Source organism: Lolium perenne, chromosome 4 (assembly GCF_019359855.2).
Source record: "Lolium perenne isolate Kyuss_39 chromosome 4, Kyuss_2.0, whole genome shotgun sequence".
Taxonomy (NCBI): Eukaryota; Viridiplantae; Streptophyta; class Magnoliopsida; order Poales; family Poaceae; genus Lolium; species Lolium perenne.
Genome location: NC_067247.2, coordinates 112,961,915 through 112,986,111, shown reverse-complemented (window position 1 = coordinate 112,986,111; position 24,197 = coordinate 112,961,915). Strand labels below are relative to the sequence as shown.

Below are 24,197 nucleotides of genomic sequence, written 5' to 3'. Positions count from 1 at the left end.
CAGTGTGCTGTCATCGCCGGCGCGGCGACAAAGTGGTGCGCCGGCACCACTTGCCACCGGCGCGGCAGAATAGTGGTGCGCCGGCAACGTTTTCTCCACCTATAGCCATTTTCCTAGTAGTGTTTCTAACATTCCATATAGCTCAGCAAATCGCAGCTACAAGCAAACGTATGAAATTTCTTTTCCAAGTGGAAAAAGAGAGTGTAGCAAAGCAATCTTTTGCAACTACACGGGAAAAGTACAAAAATATAAAAGAACCACACCTAAGCACCAGGACACATAAGACACTTCCAACTTAAAGTAATTTGCCACGACAAGAAGGAAATTTGCCAAAAGATTTTACGAAATAGCATTACTGCAGCTCGTACAAAAGCATAGCTGGATGAGCCGATCGAGTGAGGGGAGACACGGAAAAAGAAGGCCAGTCCGTTTACTTGGTTAGCCGAACGGAGTACAAAGCAAGGTCGGGCAAGAAAAGGGCCACATGCATTGCCGTTCGATCGATCAGTCCAAGAAATGGAAGTGGTCACACGCATTGCCGTTCCATCGTCGCACTCGCCAACGCGGCCGGCGGTCTCCGGCACCGACGACGACGTGGAGCGCGCGCTCTGCGACGCGATGCTGGTGGCGTACACGCAGTCGGCCGTGGCGAGGGCGTGGCAGTCGGAGTACGCGAAGGCCGACGTGCACGCTCTGCCGCGGCGTGCTCTGGCAGCTCATGGGGTCAACGGTCGTCGTGTCCGTACCATAGCCAACATTTGTTGTTCTTGTCAGATTGACGACCTGCTCCAGGGCAGTGGGCACGTCAGGGATTTCATTGGAGCGTTGGGGATAACTTGTCGACTGATAATAGTGGACAAATGGAGACCGAATTACATGTAGCTTTCTATTTTTTTTAAAAAAATGAAAATTATCAAAAAATTACAGAAACAATCCAGAATGTAGCCAATGATGTATTCTACAATGATGCAAAATGGTAATATAAAATCTTTTAAATCATACACTACATAAAAAAGATAAAATCTGACATGTTTTATAGTTTTGGGAAATACTTTTGTACTCACACGCATGGGTGTGGATGTTTCCGTCACCATCCGTTATGCTTTGAGATTCGGATAAAAAGAGGAAAGAGAAAAGAATCTTTCCATCTACCATAGTCAGTATAAATATTAAAATATAAATGGACGGTGACGGAAACACCCACAACCATACGTGTAAGTACAAAATCCACTCTCGTATAGTTTTGGTGAGCACAAATATTGCATTATTCACTCTACTCATATTCACACATTTGTTACTTTTGTGTAGCCTAAAATAGAAAAAAAAATTACATTGAGATTTTGCACGTTTTTTTAGTGCACATCATTGGTTACATCCAAGAATTTTTTTTCAAATTCCTTTAAAACTCTAAAGTATGATTTTCAAATTATTAAAAATAAAAGGCTACATATATATAGATTTTGACTCCATTTGCAGTTTCCGCTTTCACATACGCTTAACGAAGTAAGCATGCAAGTTGCAAGCTAAACACACAGTTAAGTTCAATTAAAATCCAGCTACATACCTACAACAAAACAGTCTTTCCTACTCGAAGAAGGAATAAATTGGGGGAAATTTCAACCCCTGTCTTTCTCTTTCTCGCTACCTAATGATTTGGCTGAGAAGCCTGTCGACCTTAATTAGCTCATGTACGAACGGTTGAGCTACCTTATACTAGACGCTGGCCAAGGTGACCAAGGTAGAATGACCCTGGAGGTCGCGTTTGACATGGAGACCGTCTTGACGCTGCTCATTGTCGCCGTAGCCGCTCCCAACGCATGTTGTACTAGTTTTTTTTTTTTTGGAGCAACCGGCAGGAGCACTGCCTTTTCATTAAGAAGAGGGAAATTTGGTCAGTTTATAAGGAAAACTGACCGAAAACCGTACAACCCAAACGCCACACACCGGCCCCGAGACCGCGCACCACACGAGCCGACGACACTCCCGCCCTAGCAAGAAGTGGCAGCACCCAAAACAGAAAGCTCCCGAAGCCGCCGCTCCGACGTCCACACCGGTCCCGAGACCGCGCACACTGGCGAGAACAGGAAAAAAACACCCAAACACAACACACCGGCCCCGAGGCCGCGCACACTACGAGCCGACGACACTTCAGCCCAAGCTAGAAGGGGCGACACTCAAAGAAAGGAGAGTTCCGGAGCCGCCGCTCCGGCGTCCACACCGGTCCCGAGACCGCGCACCAGCCTGGCCGGCGAGGCAGATACCACACAAAGCATGCCAAAACTTGCCTAGCGGAGTACCAGACCTCCAAGGCATCGCCCCCAAGAGGGAGACGACGATGGCGCCGCCGATGCCCGCTCTAGCGAAAGCCAAAGCTCAGGTTTTCACCCGGAGAGTCTGAGGCTTCACACGACAAGGGAGGTGAAGGAGCTCCTCGACAATGCCTCCAACGAGGGGAACGACGTCCAAGGACGCCGACATCGCCGGCACCAACCGAAGTGGATGCAGTGCTTTCGCGCGGAGTTCACCCGAACCCAAGTCGTTGAAGCCTATCCACGAAGGCGAAGAAGACATGCCCGCGTCGCACCACACCATCGCCACCGCACGAAGCCAACCTTCAGGACGCGCCCCACGGTCGCCCACGCAGTCGTGCCCTGCCGCCTTGTACTAGTTAAATTACAGAGTAGAGTACTTGACTTGATTTTTGCATTTGCTAGCTGAATTACTCTTCGTAATACTTACTTGAAAACCATAGTAGACATGGGCGCAAGTCAGGTGGATTCTAGCAATCGTCTGGAAGAGAAATGCTTCTGACTTCTATTTTACATTTCTTGAGTAATAATAAATAAACAGGGAGCGCGAAAATGTCGGTGTGAAATATCACCGAGTAAGAACTCACCAGGAACTAAACAAGTACTACTTCACGTTCTACAATGTAGATGGCTTTCCAAAAGTGGGATTAGCTTAGAGACACAATTTAAGATTTGACAATCTTGATTTTTGTCTCTTGTCATTTCCATGAAGTTTGTACTGGTAAGTCAAAATTGTACACACGCCTTGACATTTTTAGAGTTCAAATCATATGGGACTAACTGAAGCATTCACAAAGATGCTAAGGAGGCTATGAAAGTCTTGTGCAGCGAACTCAGGAATGACCACCGTATCTAAACATGGCTTTGGGTCTAACCATTCTGATCCATCCCAATCATATCCTACCGGCATGCAGTGTTAGGCCCTATGCACCTGTCACATCGTACGTGTGATTTCTATTTCTACTTTGTACTAGTATCCAATAGACCATCCTAACAGGCCGTGAAAAATGCGTACTGAATCACACATCCTTATATAGCTCGGAAGAACTATCCTTACGTAGCTAGTTATGTGATATCTTTTACTCCACCAGCCATCGATTTGCTGCATGCCTCCTTAATAGTTGTTTAATACAACTATAATTCAGGGGCTCTAACTATTCGGCCTTAGAGCATCTCCAGCCGTTGGCGCTCCCCACGACCAAATCCGGCGCTATTTAGCGTCGGATTGGATGAAATTTTCGACCAGGGAGCGCTGAAGTTCCAGCCGTCTCCTCGGTAGACGCCCGTTGTTGGGCGTTTTTCAGAAATAAACATCCCTGGCTGCTAAACCCACCATGGCGACCGATGGCAGACTCGGCGTACAAGCCGGATAGGCAAACTAGGATCAACATGTGTTCCTCGTCTTGGGCGGCGGCTGCCATTTCTTTTTCAAAGAGCTCGGCGAACATCTGCTCCTCCTCCTCATCGGAGTCCATGTCCGACCAGGGAATTGGACGAACACCTGCCGGGCGTGTCGACGAGGCGCGACGCGAGGGAGTTGCCCGACGGCGGAATATAGGCAGAGGGCACGACGGGTGGCGGAATATAGGCTGCTGGGTGGAGGGACGGCGGAGTTCGGGCAACCAACCCGCGGATTGGCGAGCGGTGGTGCCGGCGGCGACAGAGCAATGAGAGGGGAGGGGGGATTTGCGTCGACAAAGTGGTGGGATTCGTGTGTTCTCTCGCCGACAGAGCGGGCCCATCCCCGCTTTTCTCTCATCCGGAGTCCCCGAGCGCACCCCAGGGGCAGGGATGGCCTGGGCTCTCTGGATGGATTAAAGGCAAAATCCGGGGGGAAACAAGGAGCCGGGGGCACGGCTGGGCTGAATAACACCGTCCGGATGTAAAAAAGGGCTGTCGGGGGCCTCTTCGGGGAGACGGCTGGAGATGTTCTTAGGCCATCTCCAATGGCTCTCCGCATCCGTATGTATTGTGTCTGTTGGGGTTCGCGGAGGGCGAAAACGAGGCCCAACGCAGTACAAAAATGGACTTTGAGCGGCGGATTGGTCTGTTTCGAAGCAAACCTGGTCCAAATTTGAGCCGGGTTTGTGGTAGCGCGGACATCGCGCGGACAGCAACCGAGAGGGAAAATGTGTCCGCCTGCCAACACTTTTCCTCCCCCTCCTCCACTCTCATCCAACCACCACCCTGTAATATCCCAGTATTTGAGGTTACAAAAATAGAGGAAACAGATGTGTGCATTGCATTCATGCATAGAAAATCCGGGGAATTTTCGCGCTTTAAAGTAAAACAGTCACAGTAACTGAAGTTTCACTTGATCTTGGTGGAATTGAAGTAGCTCATCAAATCAAGCGCTATAAACATCGATGTGACTTTGTTAAAACCTTGTTTTGGGTAGAGATGATTTGATCTAAGGGGTTAGATCAAATGGAACTAAAACCAACACAATAACATATTAATCAAGGATCAATTACTTGACCTTATTAAGATCATAATATGGTATTATTTGCCATAACATATGAACATATATTCAATGGTAAATCATGTAACAATAAAATGAAGAAACCATTTTTCACTTATCTTTTCCATATCTTTAAACTAATCATTGATCCTACCATGAACCTCATGGTATTCATCCTATTTCAATCTTGGAAACAAGACAAGGAGATCAACTCTAGAAGTATATATTCTTCTCTATTCCAAATTAATATACATCAAACCTAGAAAGGTGAGAGTTATATGTAATTTATTAAGAGATCAGGAGCAATGACAAACTTTGAGCTAAACCTTGGATATACATCCTTGTCCTTAAGTCATCATCTTTAAGAAGAACCCTAGGATATTATTCAAGATATTCCCTAGGGAGAGAACTAATTTATGTTAAACATAGATATTGATGATCACATCATTCTCTATGGAGCCTAACCTTAGGTTGTTACTAAAGTCCTTCACAAATGAGAGAAACCATAAATACCAACATTAGTTTTACTAATTAAGAACCAATGACAATTCTTAAACTAATGTATTAGGACAAACCATTTCACCTTGGAGTGGTGAGATGAGCTAGGATCAAATGGAATAATATCATATCCATGAATTGATAAAGTAAGAATAAGACCAATCCAACTAAACTAGACAAGTGGAGCCTTAGCCTAGATACCTAAGGAGATATTAGGAGTACACCATAAACCCTAGAATAACTATTCCTATATGAGAGATCTCAAGCTATGGTGTTACACTTAACTCAGTTGAGGCAACACTAGAAATTAAGAGAGAGACCTACGCATATATTCAGTTGATTAAATCATCATTCCTTGAGAATAATTATAAGTGTATATCTCAGGTATTCTCCTGGGATATAAATTATTGAGTTAACCATATCCATTCATGATAATCTAAGAAAGAAACTATATCTAGTTGATCAAGACAATACTTAATCTTGGGAGTGAGAAACCTTAATCTTGAGAGATAACTTAGGAAGCCAAACCTTGATCATTATAAATTGTGTAGTGATCATAAACCCTAAGAACTTGAAGTAGAGGATATAAGCACATAAGAAAAGCTTAGAGTTTAAGCCTATAATTTATATGGTAAGAAACCATTCATCATTAGAATCAAAGTTAACTATAAAAAGATATATAACTACTTTAGTTACTTTAACAATAGATTAAGGATATAATAGCAATCTATTGATATAAGGTAAAACCAATTCTCAAGCCTTAGTAATTAAAGGAGAACAGAAACAATTAAGCAACTAACCATATTACCTTGGTTAGGGGAGATTAAACCCTAGAAAATGCAATATGATGTCATCCCAACTCTACAAACTAGAAGTATATCTCAACCCTAGTTTATGCATCACTATGGTGATCATAATATAAACCTAGGTCATAATTGAGATTCAAACCAATTGCCATTAGGTAAATATAATTAGAACCCTAGAAATTCACCCTAGTTAAATCCTATACTTAATTAAGGAGCATAAGATGAACCTAGTTTAAACCCTACAAATTAAACTTATGTGTGGTGATCAACCACTTATCCTTATAACTAAGACCAACCCATGATGAGAGTTGTACCTACTTTAGGTATTCCAAGGTGTTATTAAAATATAGTACTAGTATTAACCTTGGAATAGGATTATAATAAAACCTACAAGACCTTAACAAGCAAGTGCTCACATAAAATTATATGCAAGTGACAAATTCCTCAAATAGAAACCAAGCCTTAATAACAACCTTTGAAATACTTTGAGTTCAAAGTATTCCATCTAATCATTCCAAAGGATTTTATTCATAAGAAAAAGGAAATTAAAATGAGAATATAAACTCATATCTAATTGTTATTTTGAATAAGCCACATGTATGAATTTAATCAAATATAAAATATTTTCTTCAATTCGGAGAGTAGTGAAATAATTATTGCTCCACATCTTCATTAAAATAACATCATTGAGACACCTGCAAAATAGAAAAGAGTTAAAATATGAATTCAAATATGAATTCAAAATAGAAAAAATGAAAACAGAAAATAAAAATAAAAAGGAAATGAGAGGAGAGGCTTACCAGACTACCTGGCCGTGTAGCCCACCAGCACAGCCCAGAGGAGCCCAACAGTAGCCCACCAACGCCAACCCAACCCAGCCCAGGATAACGATTCGTGGAGGGGAGGTCGTCTTCTTTCTCCTTCTCCGCATGAACGCCACCGAGACAGCATGACGGAATTCGCCGGCCACGTCCTCGTCGCCGATAAGGACGCGTCGGATGCGAGCGTCGTCCCCAGAGCCCTAGGGCATTGCCGTGGAGTCCGCAGCCAATCGGATCATTAAGATTCGGGCATTGAAAACCCTAGCCGCACCACCACCGTATCCTGGCCGCTCGTCGCCGACGCTTGTCGTCGTTCTAGGCCACCTCGAGGCCTATAAAGTCACCAGGAGGGCCGCCGTGTTGTTCTTGTTCACCTCCACCACTCCAATTCCACCCAGACCCTCCTAATCTCTCGCCATTCTCATGTACTGGCCGCCGGAGTCAGAGAAGAAGCCGATGATAGGAGCCGCCCCATACTTCGGCAAGTGGCCCAGGAGATGCGCCTCGATGCGTAGAGCAACTGTACGGAAGTACGCATCCAGGGGAGCTGAGAATCGGCCCAATTTCAACATTTTCTTCATCAGCACCTCGCCGGAATCGGCGATTTCCCGGCCGTCTGCGTCAACAATCGATGACATCGACCATACCCTCAGTACCAAGGTGAACACGCGCTTCCTTAGAGCCTCTTAACACGTCATATCGTCGCCCGTAGCTCGGTTTCGGGGTCTCGCCGGAGTTGCTCCGCCGCGGGCATGTTTGCCGACGATGCTCCGGCGACCCATTCGAAAATCTAGCACCACCACGGTGTCCAGTGTGTCGAGGGGAGTCTGTAGGTGTTAGTTGCGCATCCGGGGAGGCCGTAAATCGGCGGCGCCACCTGCAGTTGACCGCCGGCGTTTAACCGTCGGCGAGGTCAAACGCTCGGTTAAACTTGACCAGTCGTCGCTTGCGTGGCAGCCTACGTGGCACATGCCCCACGGGTTAGTGTCTAGCGCTAGGGTCTGCCACGGTACCAAACGTTTTGTCCATTTATTTTAAATTACAGAAAATTGCTGAAACTTTGCAGATTTATATAAAATTCATTATAACTCAGAAAAATATAAATGAGATATAAAAATTCTTATAAAAATAAACTCTGTCCTATAAAAATATAATATGAAATTTTTATTTTTAATAAAAATGTAATTATTTAATAAATGTTATTTAAGTATTTCCTTTTATTCTTAATTGAATTAAAATTCAATAATTAGGAAAAATTCTCCAAATTAAATAAAACCAGTAAATAAATAAAGAAAACATTAAAACTAATTTTCTTTCTTTATTTATTTTGTTAAATCCTTATTATAAGGATTTGAACCCTAATTAATAATTACCTTATTTATTGAATTCTTTAAAAATAAAAAAGGGACAAATCCAATATTATTTTTATTTCAAAGTTATTAATAACTTCAACTTTATTAATGAAGTTATTAATCCAAGAATTATAGGATAATTAGGAAACCCTAGTTCCATTATAAACAAAGTGATAACCTCATAATTTTATGTGATTCCTAAAACTCTGATCCAAATAGGAACCCTAGCTTCATTAACCAATATGAACCCTAAATTGGGTCTAAACCTAAACCTTAGGTTAGAACATGTGATAATGATACTTTGCTTTTCATCCATAGAACCATAACTAGCAATTAAATACTTGCCATGTTCACATATAATGTAGGAGCTCTATTATCAATAATTTAGTGTTCCATATATGAATCCCTATCCACCTAGATGATCAAATTAGGATCAACCAAGTCTAAACCCTAGTTTCTAATGCCAAAACCATCATCCTTATTCATCAATACTTAGCATCACACCATTATGAGGAACTCCAATAGCAACCTTGCCAATATTGTGCATCCTATTCCATACACACTAAACCCTATTAGGGTGAGAAAATTATTAATCCTCCTATTTAGGAAACCACCATTCCTTACTTAGTAGATCCAATAGGAAACTCTAGATACCCTCACCCACTACAAGAAAAGTTCTGATAGACAACGTCTCAAAATCGTCCGCTAAGGGGTATTTTTCGTCGCCTATGGGCCTAACCCGACGATATGGGTTCTGTTGTGGAAACTGCGTCAGGCAAAGTCCTACGGCGATTTTTCCGGTCCGTCGCGCTTGGGCGCCTTTCCGCCACGGAAAATCGGACCGTTGCCCAAGTGTTTCCGGGAGCCCGTTGACTGCTGACGTCATGCAAACTGACACGTGGCGAGCGCTGTTAATCAGCGATTAACGGCGTTAACCGGCTGAAACCCCGTGGTAGATGGTAGGCCCACACGAGGCCTGCCACGTCTTAAGCGGGCCGGCCCATTAAGTTTGCGGGCCAGGCCAGCTGACTTAGTTTGACCGGTCAACTATATAGCTGGGCTGGTCCATTAGTTACGTGGGCCGGGCCTAACCTCTAAGGTTGACTGGTTAAAACATTAACGGGCCGGCCCACTGAGCATGTGGGCCGGGCCGAATGCACTCGTTTGACCGGTCAACATGCAAAAGGGCCGGCCCACAAGACATGTGGGACCCATTTTCCTGTTATCGGGCCGGCCCATTTACCAAGTGGGGTCCACCTTAAAGCAAGTGGGCCGGCCCAAGAAGGTATTGGGCCGGCCCAATTAGCACGTGGGTCCCACTTTCTTGCTATCGGGCCGGCCCATTTAGTACGTGGGGTCCACATTAGATCAAATGGGCTGGCCCAACAAGCCAGTGGGCCAGGCCAAAAGCACAGGTGGGTCCCACTTTCCTGTTAAAAGGCCAGCCCATTTAGTACGTGGGGTCCACCATATAGCAAGTGGGCCGGCCCAACAAGATAGTGGGCCGGGCCAAAAGCACAGGTGGGTCCCACTTTCCTGTTAAAGGGCCGGCCCATTTAGTATGTAGGGTCCACCATATAGCAAGTGGGCCGGCCCATCAAGATAGTGGGCCGGGCCAAAAACACAGGTGGGTCCCACTTTCCTCTTAAAGGGCCAGCCCATTTAGTATGTGGGGTCCACCATATAGCAAGTGGGCCGGCCCAACAAGATAGTGGGCCAGGCCAAAAGCACAGGTGGGTCCCACTTTCCTGTTAAAGGGCCGGCCCATTTAGTATGTGGGGTCCACCGTATAGCAAGTGGGCCGGCCCAACACGCTAGTGGGCCGGGCCAAAAGCACAGGTGGGTCCCACTTTCATCTTAAAGGGCCGGCCCATTTAGTATGTGGGGTCCACCATGTAGCAAGTGGGCCGGCCCAACAAGATAGTGGGCCGGGCCAAAAGCACAGGTGGGTCCCACTTTCCTGTTAAAGGGCCGACCCATTTAGTATGTAGTGTCCACCATATAGCAAGTGGGCCGGCCCAGCAAGATAGTGGGCCGGGCCAAAAACACAGGTGGGTCCCACTTTCCTCTTAAAGGGCCGGCCCATTTAGTATGTGGGGTCCACCACAAAAGCAATTGGGCTGGCCCAACTAGTTAGTGGGCCGGCCCAGTAGTTGGTGGGGTCCACCTTAAAGCAAGTGGGCCGGCCCAATTAGAGTGTGGGGTCCACCGTAAATCAAGTGGGCTGGCCCAATAAGTAAGTGGGCCAGCCCGTTTAGTTGCTGTTTATATGCCGGCATAATAGGCGCTTTAGGATTTTGCGGGCCGCCACATATGTGATTTCGCTTAATTGAGCCGTTTAAGGGATGGGAATTTGTGATTTAGATACTGAGAATATTTACGCAACAATGATTTCTGTCAGATAGCCTCACTTACCACAAGCACCAAAGAAAAAATGCGCGAAAGAACTATAAAAACTAACTAAATATTACATCAGCTGCAAGGCTTTGAAAAAATATTACAGAACCCAGAGAAATTGAATGGTAATTAAACCTAGCAATACAATGAAGCGATCCGGCAATCTTTTAAGTTGTCCATGCAGCACCTATATCTGAAACAAAGACATTACAAGTTAAGACAGCAACAATGGAAAGGCAAAGACACTACAATATTGTTTGCCAAAGAATTTGGAACTCATCATTTCATCGTTATAACAAGATCATTGTAATGCGCACAATAAGCAAACAAAGAGTGCATGCCGCATACCAATGTACCAATATAACGAGCATGTTAGAATGAAACAAATAGGACTTACTACTGTCGAGTCCCATGCAAACCAACATGTTCAGGGAGTACAAAATTGGCATGAACAACATAGTAGCAGGCTATAAATTTTGTAACAACGACTGAGCAAGATGAAGTTATGATGGCTACATCTACAGAGCAGGGAATGTAAACCAAAAATAGAAGTTACGATGGCAAAAGCTAAAGAGGAGGGAATGTGAACCAACATGTGCCAAGTGCAATTACTTCATTTTGGCCGTGAACTAAATAATACTCCTGAACTTATAGTGAAGGGGATGCAAATCAAGATGTTTCGGGATATAAACTTGTAATGAGCAACACATAGAGGATAGTTAATGCTGGAGCTTAGGATGGACCAGATACAGAATATAGTGGGATCACCTGTGAACTTGTATAAGAGGGAATGCAAACCAATATGTTCAGCTTTCCATATGTGAGCGTCATGCCAAGTCAGAGAAACAAGTCAATAATGCAGATTTTGAAGAACAAGATGGCACGCAAAATTATTATCTAGTAGTATGACAAGTTTATTTATACTACAGGCTTAGATAGTAGAGTGATAGCATGCCAAACTAAGTCCTTACTTTGTTAGCTTACAATGAACTAGATACAAAACAATGGCATCACCTGTAGTACAGGGAATGCAAGCCAACATGTTCATGGAGTAAAAAATTGGCACAAACAACATAGTAGCAGGCCATAATTTTTGTAACAACGACTGAGCAAGATAAAGTTATGATGGCTAGATCTACAGAGCAGGGAATGTAAACCAAATATAGAAGTTACGATGCCAAAAGCTATAGAGCAGGGAATGCGAACCAACATGTGCAATTACTTAAAATTGGCCATGAACTAAATAATAGCAGGATGTTACTATAATACCTATAATTTTTGTAACAACGACTGAGCAAGATAGAAGTTATGATGGCTACATCTACAGAGCAGGGAATGCAAACCAAAAGCAATGAAGTAGAAAATAGCAAGGTGTTACGGTCATAGCTAGGAATGAACTAAAAGAGCTTCAGACAAACAAGCATCTGAACCCAGAACATGGCGCTAAAACAAGGGACTTACATTAGGAGAAGCACTCTGTGGGAGTCACAGCAGATCTTCACTGGGTTGATAGATCCGGTGATGAAGTACGCTACATGTGCTACTTGGGGTTGGAGAGACGGCCATTACACTTCATGGTTACTCATCTCATCTGCAAAAACGTAACGGCGCGTCGTTAGCACAAACAGGTTCCCCCAAGATTAAACAAGAACTTGCAGGCAAGCAATAGAAAAGCGACAGTAGAAGAGTTTAGATCATGCACGGCGCCGGTGAAGCAGATCCGGTTCATGCACAGTGGTGTCGGTGAGCAAGATCCGATGCGGTGGACGACGGATCCGGCGAAGCGGCTCCGGTGGGATGGACGATACCGCAGCTGAAGCGACTGCAGTAGACTGCTGGATGAGCATATGGTTTCGAGGTTCGGCGGAGATGATCCGGTCCGGTTGATGACGGCGTCGATGAAGCGGCTCCGGCAGGCAGCCGGATGACGAGGATTGCGAGGCCTCGGGTAGGCCAGGGAAGTCCGGCGGGGATGTTCCGGTGCGGTGGTCGTGGAGGTTGGAGAGAGAGAGAGACTTGGGAAGTTCCGGTGGGTGTGGTCTCAGAGGAGAGACTGAGGGGAATGAATTTTTTTTCGGTTAGTTTCCGGGGCTAGGGAGGTGGTGATCGAAACAAATGACGGGTAGACCCCCCACCAACCGACTTATACATGGACATTGTTGTCATCTTTACGAGGGTAGAATGGGAAGTTAGAAGCGTGTGAAATATTTGTATTTTTCGGGCGGGAAGTTTTGCCGCTGGAATGAGATTTTGAATTTGGCTACAGTGCAAGTAATACAAAAATATGAGACCGTACTAGTACGGCCAAATGTCACATCAAGTCATCATCACGTTGAAAATTAGCATCATTAGAAAGTGCTTTTCAATACGAATCCAACGATACTAATTACATACGGAGTATAATATAATCAAGATTGTGTTGCTCAATTTTTATTGTCAAAGTTCGTCTTGGAATACGCGTGGGCCTTATTCCTTGGGACGGAGGTAGTACTTACCACTATGACTAGTCTAATATAAAAATGGTAGACCATGCGAAGTAGCTCTGCTCAGGCATTTATTCCCAGCGATCATATCAAGCCATTATCACAAACAAAATCAGTTACTCCCATGTCCTCCGAACTGCAATTCAAAAATGCCTTTGAAATATTTCGGAGTTAATTGGCTAGTGGTTTTGCAGCTCAACTGATTTTGAGTTTGAGTGTGGCTATAGTCGAAGCTATATCTGTATCTGTCCATCTATATCTATATCTGTCCACCTATCCACTATATATAAAAAAAATCTCAGTTTTTGAAATCAGATAAGCCATCACCATGATGCACAAGCAATTATTGGCCGTTGGCACATCAGTTCTCCAACGCTTGATCCAACGGTCAAAGTTCCCTTTTAAGAGAACGGTCAAAATTCATTTGATTCGCTGAATCGCGCGCGCCAAAATGAGTCTGACGAAGAGTTCTCACGGACGCGCCTTGGCGATACATTGAATGCATATCATGCAAGGTCAAAAAAAATGCAAATATTGCAGGATCGTATGTGGCTCCTATGAGCTGAAGTACTCCATGAAACCATGAACATACATGTAGATGGGAATCCCATGTAGATGATCTGAAGAACGACCATTTGCATCTTTCACAAATCCATCTACATGACATCATAAACTTTAATTAGGAAGCAGCCACTTAACAATCATTGCCCAAAATCTAACGGGTTCGACAATAAGCTGGTAATTCTCTATTATATATAAACACCAAAAAAATAAATTAGCAAGTAAGAAAGGAGTGTCAATGCCACCAGGACTTACAAAAAAAGGGAATTAGCACTTTGTAATCTCTTTGTTTTAACACATACGTTACGCTTCAGAATCCAGGGCCTAGGGTCACATCAAGTCATAATCAGAACCAAAGTCGGTTCCCATGTTCTCCAATTCAAAACGCGTACAAAATATTTCAGTGTGTGAAATAATTGTATTCGATAGGTAGGAGGTAAATGCTACAGTGTTGAGATTTTGAATTAGACGGTTGTTAAGCTATTGATTATAATTGTATTTGAGTAGCATACATAAGTATCTCTGTTCACAACTCGCCTCTACAGAAGCAGGAACAGTTGTTGAGTTGCAGCACAACACAAAGGAGAAGCCACTGTTCCGTTCATTGCCCTCAATACAACGATGAATGAACCAGACCAGTTGACAAGCTTCTAGACCTGGACTATATGTAGAAAGCTGGAAACCAATGGATCACAGAAAATCATCAGTGTCAAGCTTTAATGCACTAGCCAACGCGACCAAAAGTCCGAACTGATGGAAAGGGCTAGGCAATCCACTTTATACATCTCAACATAGCCAACGCAACAAAAAGTCCAAACTGACAGAAAGGGCTAGACCGGGAGAAGAGAAGAGAAGGTTTGCGAAAGCGATGACTCGAACTTGAGACTATGGGCTCTGATACCATGTCAAGCTTCATCCACAAGCCAACGGAACCACAAGTCAGAACTGATGGAAAGGGTTAGGTAATCCACTTATAATATTAACAATCAGCAGGGTTTCGGTTCAAAAAAAATCCACATCACAACAAGGAAACGACCACCAAGATCATAGCAATTGCAGATAAATGCACCTACGAAATATGCTCAGACTAAGGAACCATTTTACAAGACCAAGATACTGACCTGTCACTGTCCCCGTTCATCTCCAATTATCTAGCAGATACTCTTCTTACTACTTACTAGCATTCCTAACCTGCTCCAGTAGGGCCTCCTTCAGGTCGCTATCGTTCTAAAATTGTCGACTTCTAGTCTTAGCGCAGCTGATGCAGCTCGTTCTACTTGGAGTTGCTCCTCTAGAACTTGAGCATGCAAATACTTTGACTTGGACATGGACTTGCACTTCACCAGTCCAGCATTCCGTAAGAAAGTGTTTTTGGCAATGCCTTTCTTTTTTATTGCCATGGAAAATGCCTTCACACATTCTTCATCGGTTTTTTCTAGACCGTTTTACCGGGTTTTGCCATCTCTAATTTCATATCTTCCTGCAAAAAATTCAGTTCGTACACATGTGTAAACATGATAGTTACTACAGAGAAACTTGCTGATAGTAGATTTATCATGTGTATGACCTACTTTTATTCCTACAGTTTGGCATGTCCGATTCACATCACATGAATTTTAATAAACATCTATAATATCATATTGACATGTACTTTACTACTCCTACAAGTTGGGATGTGAGTCGTCACAAAATTTCAATCTTAGAGAAGACTTACAAGAACACTCTGTGCGATTTCTCCAATCACTTCAAGTTTGTTCTTCTGGCATGCTTCAAAAATCTCTGGCAGAGTCATCTCTTTGTTTGGTTCCCTTTTACTTGCATTATGTAACATCTGCATTTTAGTACTACCATTTATAAATCGAATAACGCGGTTGAAATGGAGGATCATAATATAAGCTGCACACTGGTGTATATACTCTGCATGATCTTTTACTAAAATATTTCTAAATAGCAGTATAAAACAACATGTCCTTACTTTTTGCCGAATGTGCACTATAAGGTTACGAGATCCCGTACGGCTAGGTAAAAGTAGTTTACCGCGGTTTTTCTGATTCTGTTTAGCCAAATTCTGCAAAAAGGAGACTAGTGAGACACTGCTATAAATAAGAATCCAAGATGTGATCTGGTATCAGTCTTACAAATCATACCATATTCTTTGGATCAGACCAGTGCTTCACAAGATCTCCCCACTGTTTGTCAGTCATTTGCTTAAGAGGAGATCTAGTTGGAACACTCCCAGTAATCTTTCCAGTGAAGTATTTCTTCTTTAGCCTGCTGCGACATCACGCAGCATGACGATCCGAGAATAGACTGTTGAGAACATGCTTTACTTCCTCTTGGTCATCATCGAACTCGAACCTTAACTGTTCACAACAATATAAACCGTTGGTGCGATATGCATAGAGCCAACAACAAGCTAGAAGGAACGGGACGTGCCAATGTGGTATACTAGTATGAGTAACATTACCAAGAGAAAGATGACTTACGTGTAACCTGTGCACTAATTTTTCAAAATGCGCAGAGGTGTCTACGTGCTCTTTCCATGTTGGGAAGATAGGAATTTCATTCCTGACGAAAATTCCTACATCCGATGCTAATTTACAAGATTCTTCTGGGTCCAGTGGCCTTCTGCCACCTACGATAGATGAAAGGCGAAATCTTGATTCCATCCCAGCAAGCTTAGCTACGAACATTTTCCCTAATGTTGGGCCCCTCGTTTTTCTTGATCGTGATGCAACTACAAAGTTAAGCATTACATCAAGCTATCAAGGTAGATTTTTTTTTTATATATACATATTTATCTATAAAGTATAACTTTATAACGGAGAATGAAACTATAAGCATTGGAAAATGTACCTTCTTCGGTGTGGGGCTCATCCTCATTGGAGTTGTCTATGGCAGGATTGGCGGGACTAATATGGGTCAGTGGGAGATCATCAACAGTTTGTTGATGTTGTGCTAGCAGTGTTTGGCCAGTTGTGGTTGTGTCAGCTGGGACTGGTACAGTGTGTCCTTGGGCAGTATTTCCTACCACAGCTACTTCTGATCCCAATTGTGGCTGAGAAGTTGCCGTGGAAACTGGTTCTGCTGCCAATTGTGGTTGAGAAGTTGCTGTGGAAACTGGTTCTGGTGCCAATTGTGGCTGAGAAGTTGCTGTGGAAACTGGTTCTGCTGCCAATTGTGGTTGAGAAGTTGGTGTGGAAAATGGTTCTGCTGCCGATTGTCGCTGGTTGACTGGATTGGTAACAGGTGGCTGATTCAACCGCTTGGGGTGTTCACCACGTTTTTATTTATTTCAGTACTCTTAGCATTTGCGTTATTTTCTTCAACTAGTGCCATGAATCGCTGAGACTGTCTAGTAGCAGAAGCAGATTTCTTTTTTGGTTGCAGCTGTTCTATCACCGATTCAGTTGCCTGTTGAAAGGTCTTCCTCTCAGTGGTGGTTCCTGCGAAATTCTTACTTGAAGCTGCAGATTTCAAGCACACATAAACGATATTTCAGTCTACAGAAGTGCCATATATGATGATATGCAAATGGAATAGAATGAAGAACAGTAAAGGATGACGTGCATGCTGAAACATATATATATGATGCGTTAAGGAGACCTAGAGGTGGCATGTGAACATGTTTGGTGGGATTCAGGATACAAGTATACACCACATGGAAGTTGCAACAGATATCTCAAAGTAAAAAAAACAGAAATCACCTGGTGGGGTTGAGGAGAATGGTCAGGCAAGGCATCTTCCTGAGTCAGCTCTCCAAGAGGCTCAGCAGGATCAAATTGTGAATCATAACATTGTTCTTTATCTTTGGGGAGGGGAAAGGGTTCTTCTCCGATTTTGTTTAGGTTTGCACTAGAGGCAATAGCGTTGCAAATGTTTGTGCCCACACGGCTTGAAAATCTCCTACATATCTTCCGTCTCCGTTCCTCTTTTAATTCATTCTGTAGTGCAATAATATCTAGCATGCATTACAAAAAAAATGCTAATGAGATGGCGGTGCAAGTAAGCAAAAAAATACTTTTCGAAAGCACCTGCATAACGAAAGCGGCCATATCAACCTTCTTGGGAGTGGGCGCGTGTACGCTTTGGTTTCCTGCCGTGGACCATGGAGTCGCTTTGTGTACCCATCTCTCCAGTCCGGTGGACGGAAGGAGTCGGGGATTAAGATACGAGAACCCGGCGATGGTGAATGTCGCTGACAAGGCGGCGGTGGAAGTCGGCTACGGAGGAGCTCGTATGGTACAGTGGTCGTCGGTGGGGGTGGGGGGAGGTGGAAGCTACTCCGACTTGCTAAAAAGCAAGGGAGACGGTGGAACGTCGTCAGTCACTACGGTGGCCGATGAGAAGGCAGTAGTGCTGGTGTGGGAGTGGGATAGTGGGCCGGCGCCGGCGCCGGCGTGTGAGATTATCCGGTGGGTCATGCAAGGTGGAAGCATGAGAGAGAGATGCGGGGTTCGGCGCCGCCGGTGATAGGTCTGAATTGAGCGGTCCGGGGGGATAAGATCGTCACTGTACTTATTTCACATCGCTTTGAATTTTGGAAGCGGGGGGGATTTCGGCGGGAATTTTGGGGCAGAGTTGAAATTATTATTACTGGTTGGTGGAAAACTGTGGAACCCTAGTCTACGAAATCCCAGGTCTGAAGCTGAGGGCCCTTTTGTTGTGCCTTTTTTTTGGCTTTTTGGCTTTGGCAAAAGCCAAAAAAAGCACCTAAATAGGTGCTTTTTTGGCTTTTGATTTTGGAAGCCAAAAACAAAAGGATCTTTTCTTTTGGCTTCCAAAATCCGAAAGCCAAAAAGGCAAAAAAAAGGCACAACAAAAGGGCCCTGAGTAGGTTCGGGGTCAAGGGGATATGCTTGTTGGTTCTTGGGTGCATATGATCTCTTTATTTCGAAATTCATCTTCTATACATTTTGAATTTTCAAAAAAGAATAAAACGAAAAATGCATGTGTACTTCTTCGCTTGCTATATACACATAAAATATTTCAATGGAAAATCGAATAGTAATTTGGGCTATGTAAAAAAGAGTTACTCTGTAAAAAAATTGTGCTAACCATAAGGCTTTTTATGAGACATGTTTTCTCTCTTTTTTTACATCGACCATGAAAAAAACTTGTTTTTTTACATCAACCATGAAAAATACTTTTTTTACATCGACCATGAAAAATACTAGGAATTTGCTAAAGTTATATTTTCCATCTTGTACACAATTAAAAATATCTTTAAAACAAACAAATCTCTAATGTCTAGGTGTACCATCTCTACTAGTAGTATATACTTGTAAATTGCACGTGCCTTGCACGTGAGAGCTTTTTTTTAGTGAAATAACTTCGATGCAATAAGAATTCGATATTTTTTTAACAAAGGAGGGGGGCCCAAGGGCTTGGATACCATTAAGTGCAACAGAGGGGTACATATTACAGATTGCAGTCAACAGTCACTTGCGGTTGAAAGCGAATGCAAGCCCGCCTACATGATAGCAGGATTTTGTGAAGCTTTTTAACTTAATTGGTCAAACATGCGAAGCATGTGCCATTTACTTGTACAACTTTATCGGAAAAAAATACTTGTACAAGCTAGTTCCCCTAAGTACTACCAGCACATAAGTAAACAAAAGAACCAGGGACATCATCAACTGAAACAACAATCTATTCATATAGCGGCTCTTGCATCACCCTTTGAAAATCATCTACCTGCAAAGATGAGTGCAGAGTTTCTGCTCGTGCTTTCAACTATTCCAAGATCGTCCAGTTGATCTCATGGACATCTGCATCAGCCAAAGCGGTAACCAAATTGCCACCCACTAGCTTCTGCAGATCAGCAACAGCATGTAGGCCATCTTGAATTGTAGAATTCATCCTCGGTTCATTTCTTTGTTCCGCCAAGTGGCCACATCCAAGTCCTTTTGAAGATGCCTAATCTTAGCTTCCCCAGTGCCACATCCTTCTGTTTTGTTCCTACAAACGTTTGCATCACTGGAACTCTGGACATCTGTGCTACAATGCTGCTTGGCAGGGACATGAGCAGTCACTTGCTTCTGCGATTTGCCATGCATTAAATCAATCAGCAGATTAAAAGGAAATATGTTGGTTGATTCATGTCACCACTTTGAGCAACCCATGAGTTTCTAAACCTTAAATGGAGTCTAAAACATTGCAATAAAAGGGTGGGTGCATCATTTGGATGCAGAGGCCGGGGCTACCCTATTTTGAAGAAAAAATTAGGAAATCTGAAATCTATATCTATATCTCTACCATCTATACCACTCCACTCCTGTTGACAGTTGATCTCTTTCAGTACATTAGATTATGTCATGTTTAAAACACTATTATAAAATTACCTCCTTAATGTTGAGCTCAGGAGGATCCAGATGTGCTGATCCTAGGTGGCCCCTCAAATGATTGCTTGCTAGAACAATAGGACCAAATCCCGCCTCCTTTCTACCAATGTCTCCATCACTGGCGCGCTCACTGTCTTTGTTAGGAACATGAGCAGTGGCTAGCTGCTGCAAATCAAAGTTCATCAAATCAATCAGCAAACAACACATATGAAATTTGAGCAGTGCGGCTAAATACCTTCTTCAGCAGCAGCCCCACGGGATCGTCCTTTTGGCGGCACATCACACGGGTGAAAAATCTTGGCAACGACTTGGGGTGCGGTGATTTTGTCCCATTCCACAGTATGCCGATCGAGGCTGCAATTATCTTATTCTGCAAGATATTTTGCCTCCGAGATTCTTCGTAGGCATTCTCGAGTGGAATATCTAGCAGGCATTACAAAAAAAAACAGATGCTAATAACAAGCAATGGAAGCAAGCAATAAACTAGTCTCGGAAATCAAATACATAACAAAAGCTGCCGGACAAAGTGTTCAACCTTGGTCGACTGGGGAGGTGGCACGTTGGCTGTTCGGTTTGGTTCGGTGGATCATGGTGGCGCTTTGTGTACCGATCTCGCCGGCCGGTACGATAAACCAGTGAGTCAGGAAGCAGATCCGATGAAGCGGACGGAGTGTGGTTGATTGCGTCGTTGAGCTGGCTCCGGCGCGGTGGATGTCGGCTACGGATGGAGGACTGAGAGGGAGCGAGGTAGGGAGAGAGGTCCTTGCATGTCCGTGGGTGGGGCTGGATATAGGGGAAAAGAAAGCACTAGAAGATAGCATCCTGCTAATATCCTACTCGAATATATGGTGCTGAATTGCGGGCGGCTCATAGCTTGTGCACAAATAAAATGGGAAAATCCAAAAAATGTAGTTCAACAAAAAAAACTCTAGTAGGCAAAGTCGCTAGCTCGCCATGAGAAGATGCACTCCGCCAAAAAAATGTCATGACAAGCTAGTTTGCTATGGATCTTGCATTAACCCTGCTCGATAAAATGGTGGGCACAAAAGACAAGCTAAATCAAAAATAATGGTGGTGGAAAGATGTAAACTCTTAAATGTAAACTCTACTAAACAGGGCCAACTCAAAAACATGCCTCATATTATTAGTACTTCCTCCGGTCCATATTAACTGCCACTAAAATGGATGTATCTACAAATACATCCATTTGAGTGGCATGTATATGGATAGGAGTAGTAGATCAAGGAGTTGCGAGACAGTGGAGGAAATGAGGTGGGGAGGAGGAGGGTGACGACCAGACCCCCACCTCCACGGCACCGCATAATAGAAGCTAAAATATGTGAAACAGTGGAGGAAATGAGGTGGGGAGGAGGAGGGCGATGAACAGACCCGATAACAGTACTCCCCCCGGTCGAACTACTCCTCATGTCGTGCAAGGTGAAAAAAGGGGTATTTTTTTCATTGACTTGATGGAGAAAAAAAGGTCTTCTTTTTAGCCCCAGCGTCACCGCAGATCAGGTGACATGCACCTATTGCATGTCACCGTGTGACATGCGGTTTAAATTCAAATTTAAACATTGCAAACAAATCTGAAAAAAATCATGCATGTTCACAGCACATATTAAAATAACCCCTAAAAATTTCAGATCAAAATTCGAAACATACATCGAGAAACAAAAAAGAGAAATCTGTCCTGAATAGTTCCCGAATTCAAATCTGAGTTTCTCTGTAGACTATTCACATCTGAGTTTCTCTTTTTTGTTTCTCGATGTATGTTTCGAATTTTGATCTGAATTTTTTAGGGGTTATCTTAATATGTGTTGTGAATGTGCATGATTTTTTCAGATTTTTTCGCAATGTTTAAATTTGGATTTAGGCCGCATGTCACACGAGGTGCATGTCACCTCGCTACCGCTCGAGAAATGGAGCCCCTCTCCGCTGGGCTCCAATAAAAGCTTCACTGCTCGTGTCAGACTGTTGAAGACACTGGCAAGTGCATGTCAGGGGGACAGAGAATAAATTGCGTCCACGCGTCGGCGCGTGCTGTCTACCCCAAACCCTAAACTCTGTCTTATGAAGTCAAGCATGCATGAAGAGAAGTGGTTTTTGGTTTCAAACATGGAAATTTCAAAAAACCTCCCAAGAGCTACATTTTGGAGTGACTAATTATTCATATTCATTATTTAAACTTGTTTAAATGGGCATAAAATTCAAAATAAATCAAAATAAATGAAAAACCAAGGCACATAGTCTTCTTTTGTCATATAGTAAGCATTCAATTAAGTTGATAAATGATGCGTGTGGTTGGCACGTCCGTTGGGAACCCCAAGAGGAAGGTGTGATGCACACAGCGGCAAGTTTCCCTCAATAAGAAACCAAGGTTTAATCGGACCAGTAGGAGTCAAGAAGCACGTTGAAGGTTGATGGCGGCGAGATGTAGTGCGGCGCAACACCAGTGATTCCGGCGCCAACGTGGAACCTGCACAACACAACCAAGATACTTTGCCCCAACGAAACAGTGAGGTTGTCAATCTCACCGGCTTGCTGTAACAAAGAGTTAACCGTATTGTGTGGAAGATGATTGTTTGCAGAAAAACAAGAGAACAAGATTGCAGTAGATTGTATTTCAGTAAAGAGAATTGGACCGGGGTCCACAGTTCACTAGAGGTGCCTCTCCCATAAGACGAACAGCATGTTGGGTGAACAAATTACAGTTGGGCAATTGACAAATAAAGAGAGCATGACCATGCACATACATATCATGATGAGTATAGTGAGATTTAATTGGGCATTACGACAAAGTACATAGACCGCCATCCAACTGCATCTATGCCTAAAAAGTCCACCTTCGGGTTATCATCCGAACCCCCTCCGGTATTAAGTTGCTAACAACAGACAATTGCATTAAGTATTGCGCGTAATGTAACTAGTGACTACATCCTTGAACATAGCACTAATGTTTTATCCCTAGTGGCAACAGCACATCCATAACCTTAGTGGTTCTTGTCACTCCTCCAGATTCACAGAGGCATGAACCCACTATCGAGCATAAATACTCCCTCTTGGAGTTACTAGCATCAACTTGGCCAGAGCATCTACTAATAACGGAGAGCATGCAAGATCATAAACAACACATAAGCATAGCTTTGATAATCAACATAACAAGTATTCTCTATTCATCGGATCCCAACAAACGCAACATATAGAATTATAGATAGACGATCTTGATCATGTTAGGCAGCTCACAAGATCCGACAATGATAGCACAATGGGGAGAAGACAACCATCTAGCTACTGCTATGGACCCATAGTCCAGGGGTAGACTACTCACACATCACACCGGAGGCGACCATGGCGGCGTAGAGTCCTCCGGGAGATGATTCCCTCTCCGGCAGGGTGCCGGAGGCGATCTCCCGGATCCCCGAGATGGGATCGGCGGCGGCGTCTCTGGAAGGTTTTCCGTATCGTGGTTCTCTGCACCGGGGTTTCGTCACGGAGACTTTTTATAGGCGGAAGGGCAGGTCAAGAGGCGGCACGGGGCCCCACACCACAGGGCCGCGCGGCCAAGGGGGGCCGCCCTAGGGTGTGGCCCCCTCGTCGCCCCTCTTCGTCTCTCCTTCGGACTTCTGGAAGCTTCGTGGAAAAATAGGCCCCTGGGCTTTGATTTCGTCCAATTCCGAGAATACTTCCTTACTAGGATTTCTGAAACCAAAAACAGCAGAAAACAGAATCGGCACTTCGGCATCTTGTTAATAGGTTAGTTCCAGAAAATGCACGAATATGACATAAAGTGTGCATAAAACATGTAGATAACATCAATAATGTGGCATGGAACATAAGAAATTATCGATACGTCGGAGACGTATCAGCATCCCCAAGCTTAGTTCTGCTCGTCCGAAAGGTAAAACGATAACACGTATAATTTCTGGAGTCACAGGCCATCATAATCTTGATCATACTATTTGTAAAGCATATGTAGTGAATGCAGTGATCGAAACAATGTATATGACATGAGTAAACAAGTGAATCATATAGCAAAGACTTTTCATGAATAGCACTTCAAGACAAGCATCAATAAGTCTTGCATAAGAGTTAACTCATAAAGCAATAATTCAAAGTAGAGATATTGAAGCAACACAAAAGAAGATTAAGTTTCAGCGGTTGC

At 43.6% G+C, this 24,197-nt stretch overlaps 1 protein-coding gene across 1 annotated transcript in view; it reads left to right on the top strand.

Annotated features, from left to right (window-relative positions):
• Positions 1 to 516: 516 nt before the first annotated feature.
• The window catches only part of LOC139839080 (uncharacterized), a 125,409-nt gene continuing 101,728 nt past the window's right edge, over positions 517 to 24,197 (top strand). The window contains exon 1 of the mRNA XM_071829128.1: positions 517 to 804. Within this exon, the coding sequence (XP_071685229.1) occupies positions 517 to 804 (288 nt within the window). The remainder of the gene's footprint in view (positions 805 to 24,197) is intronic.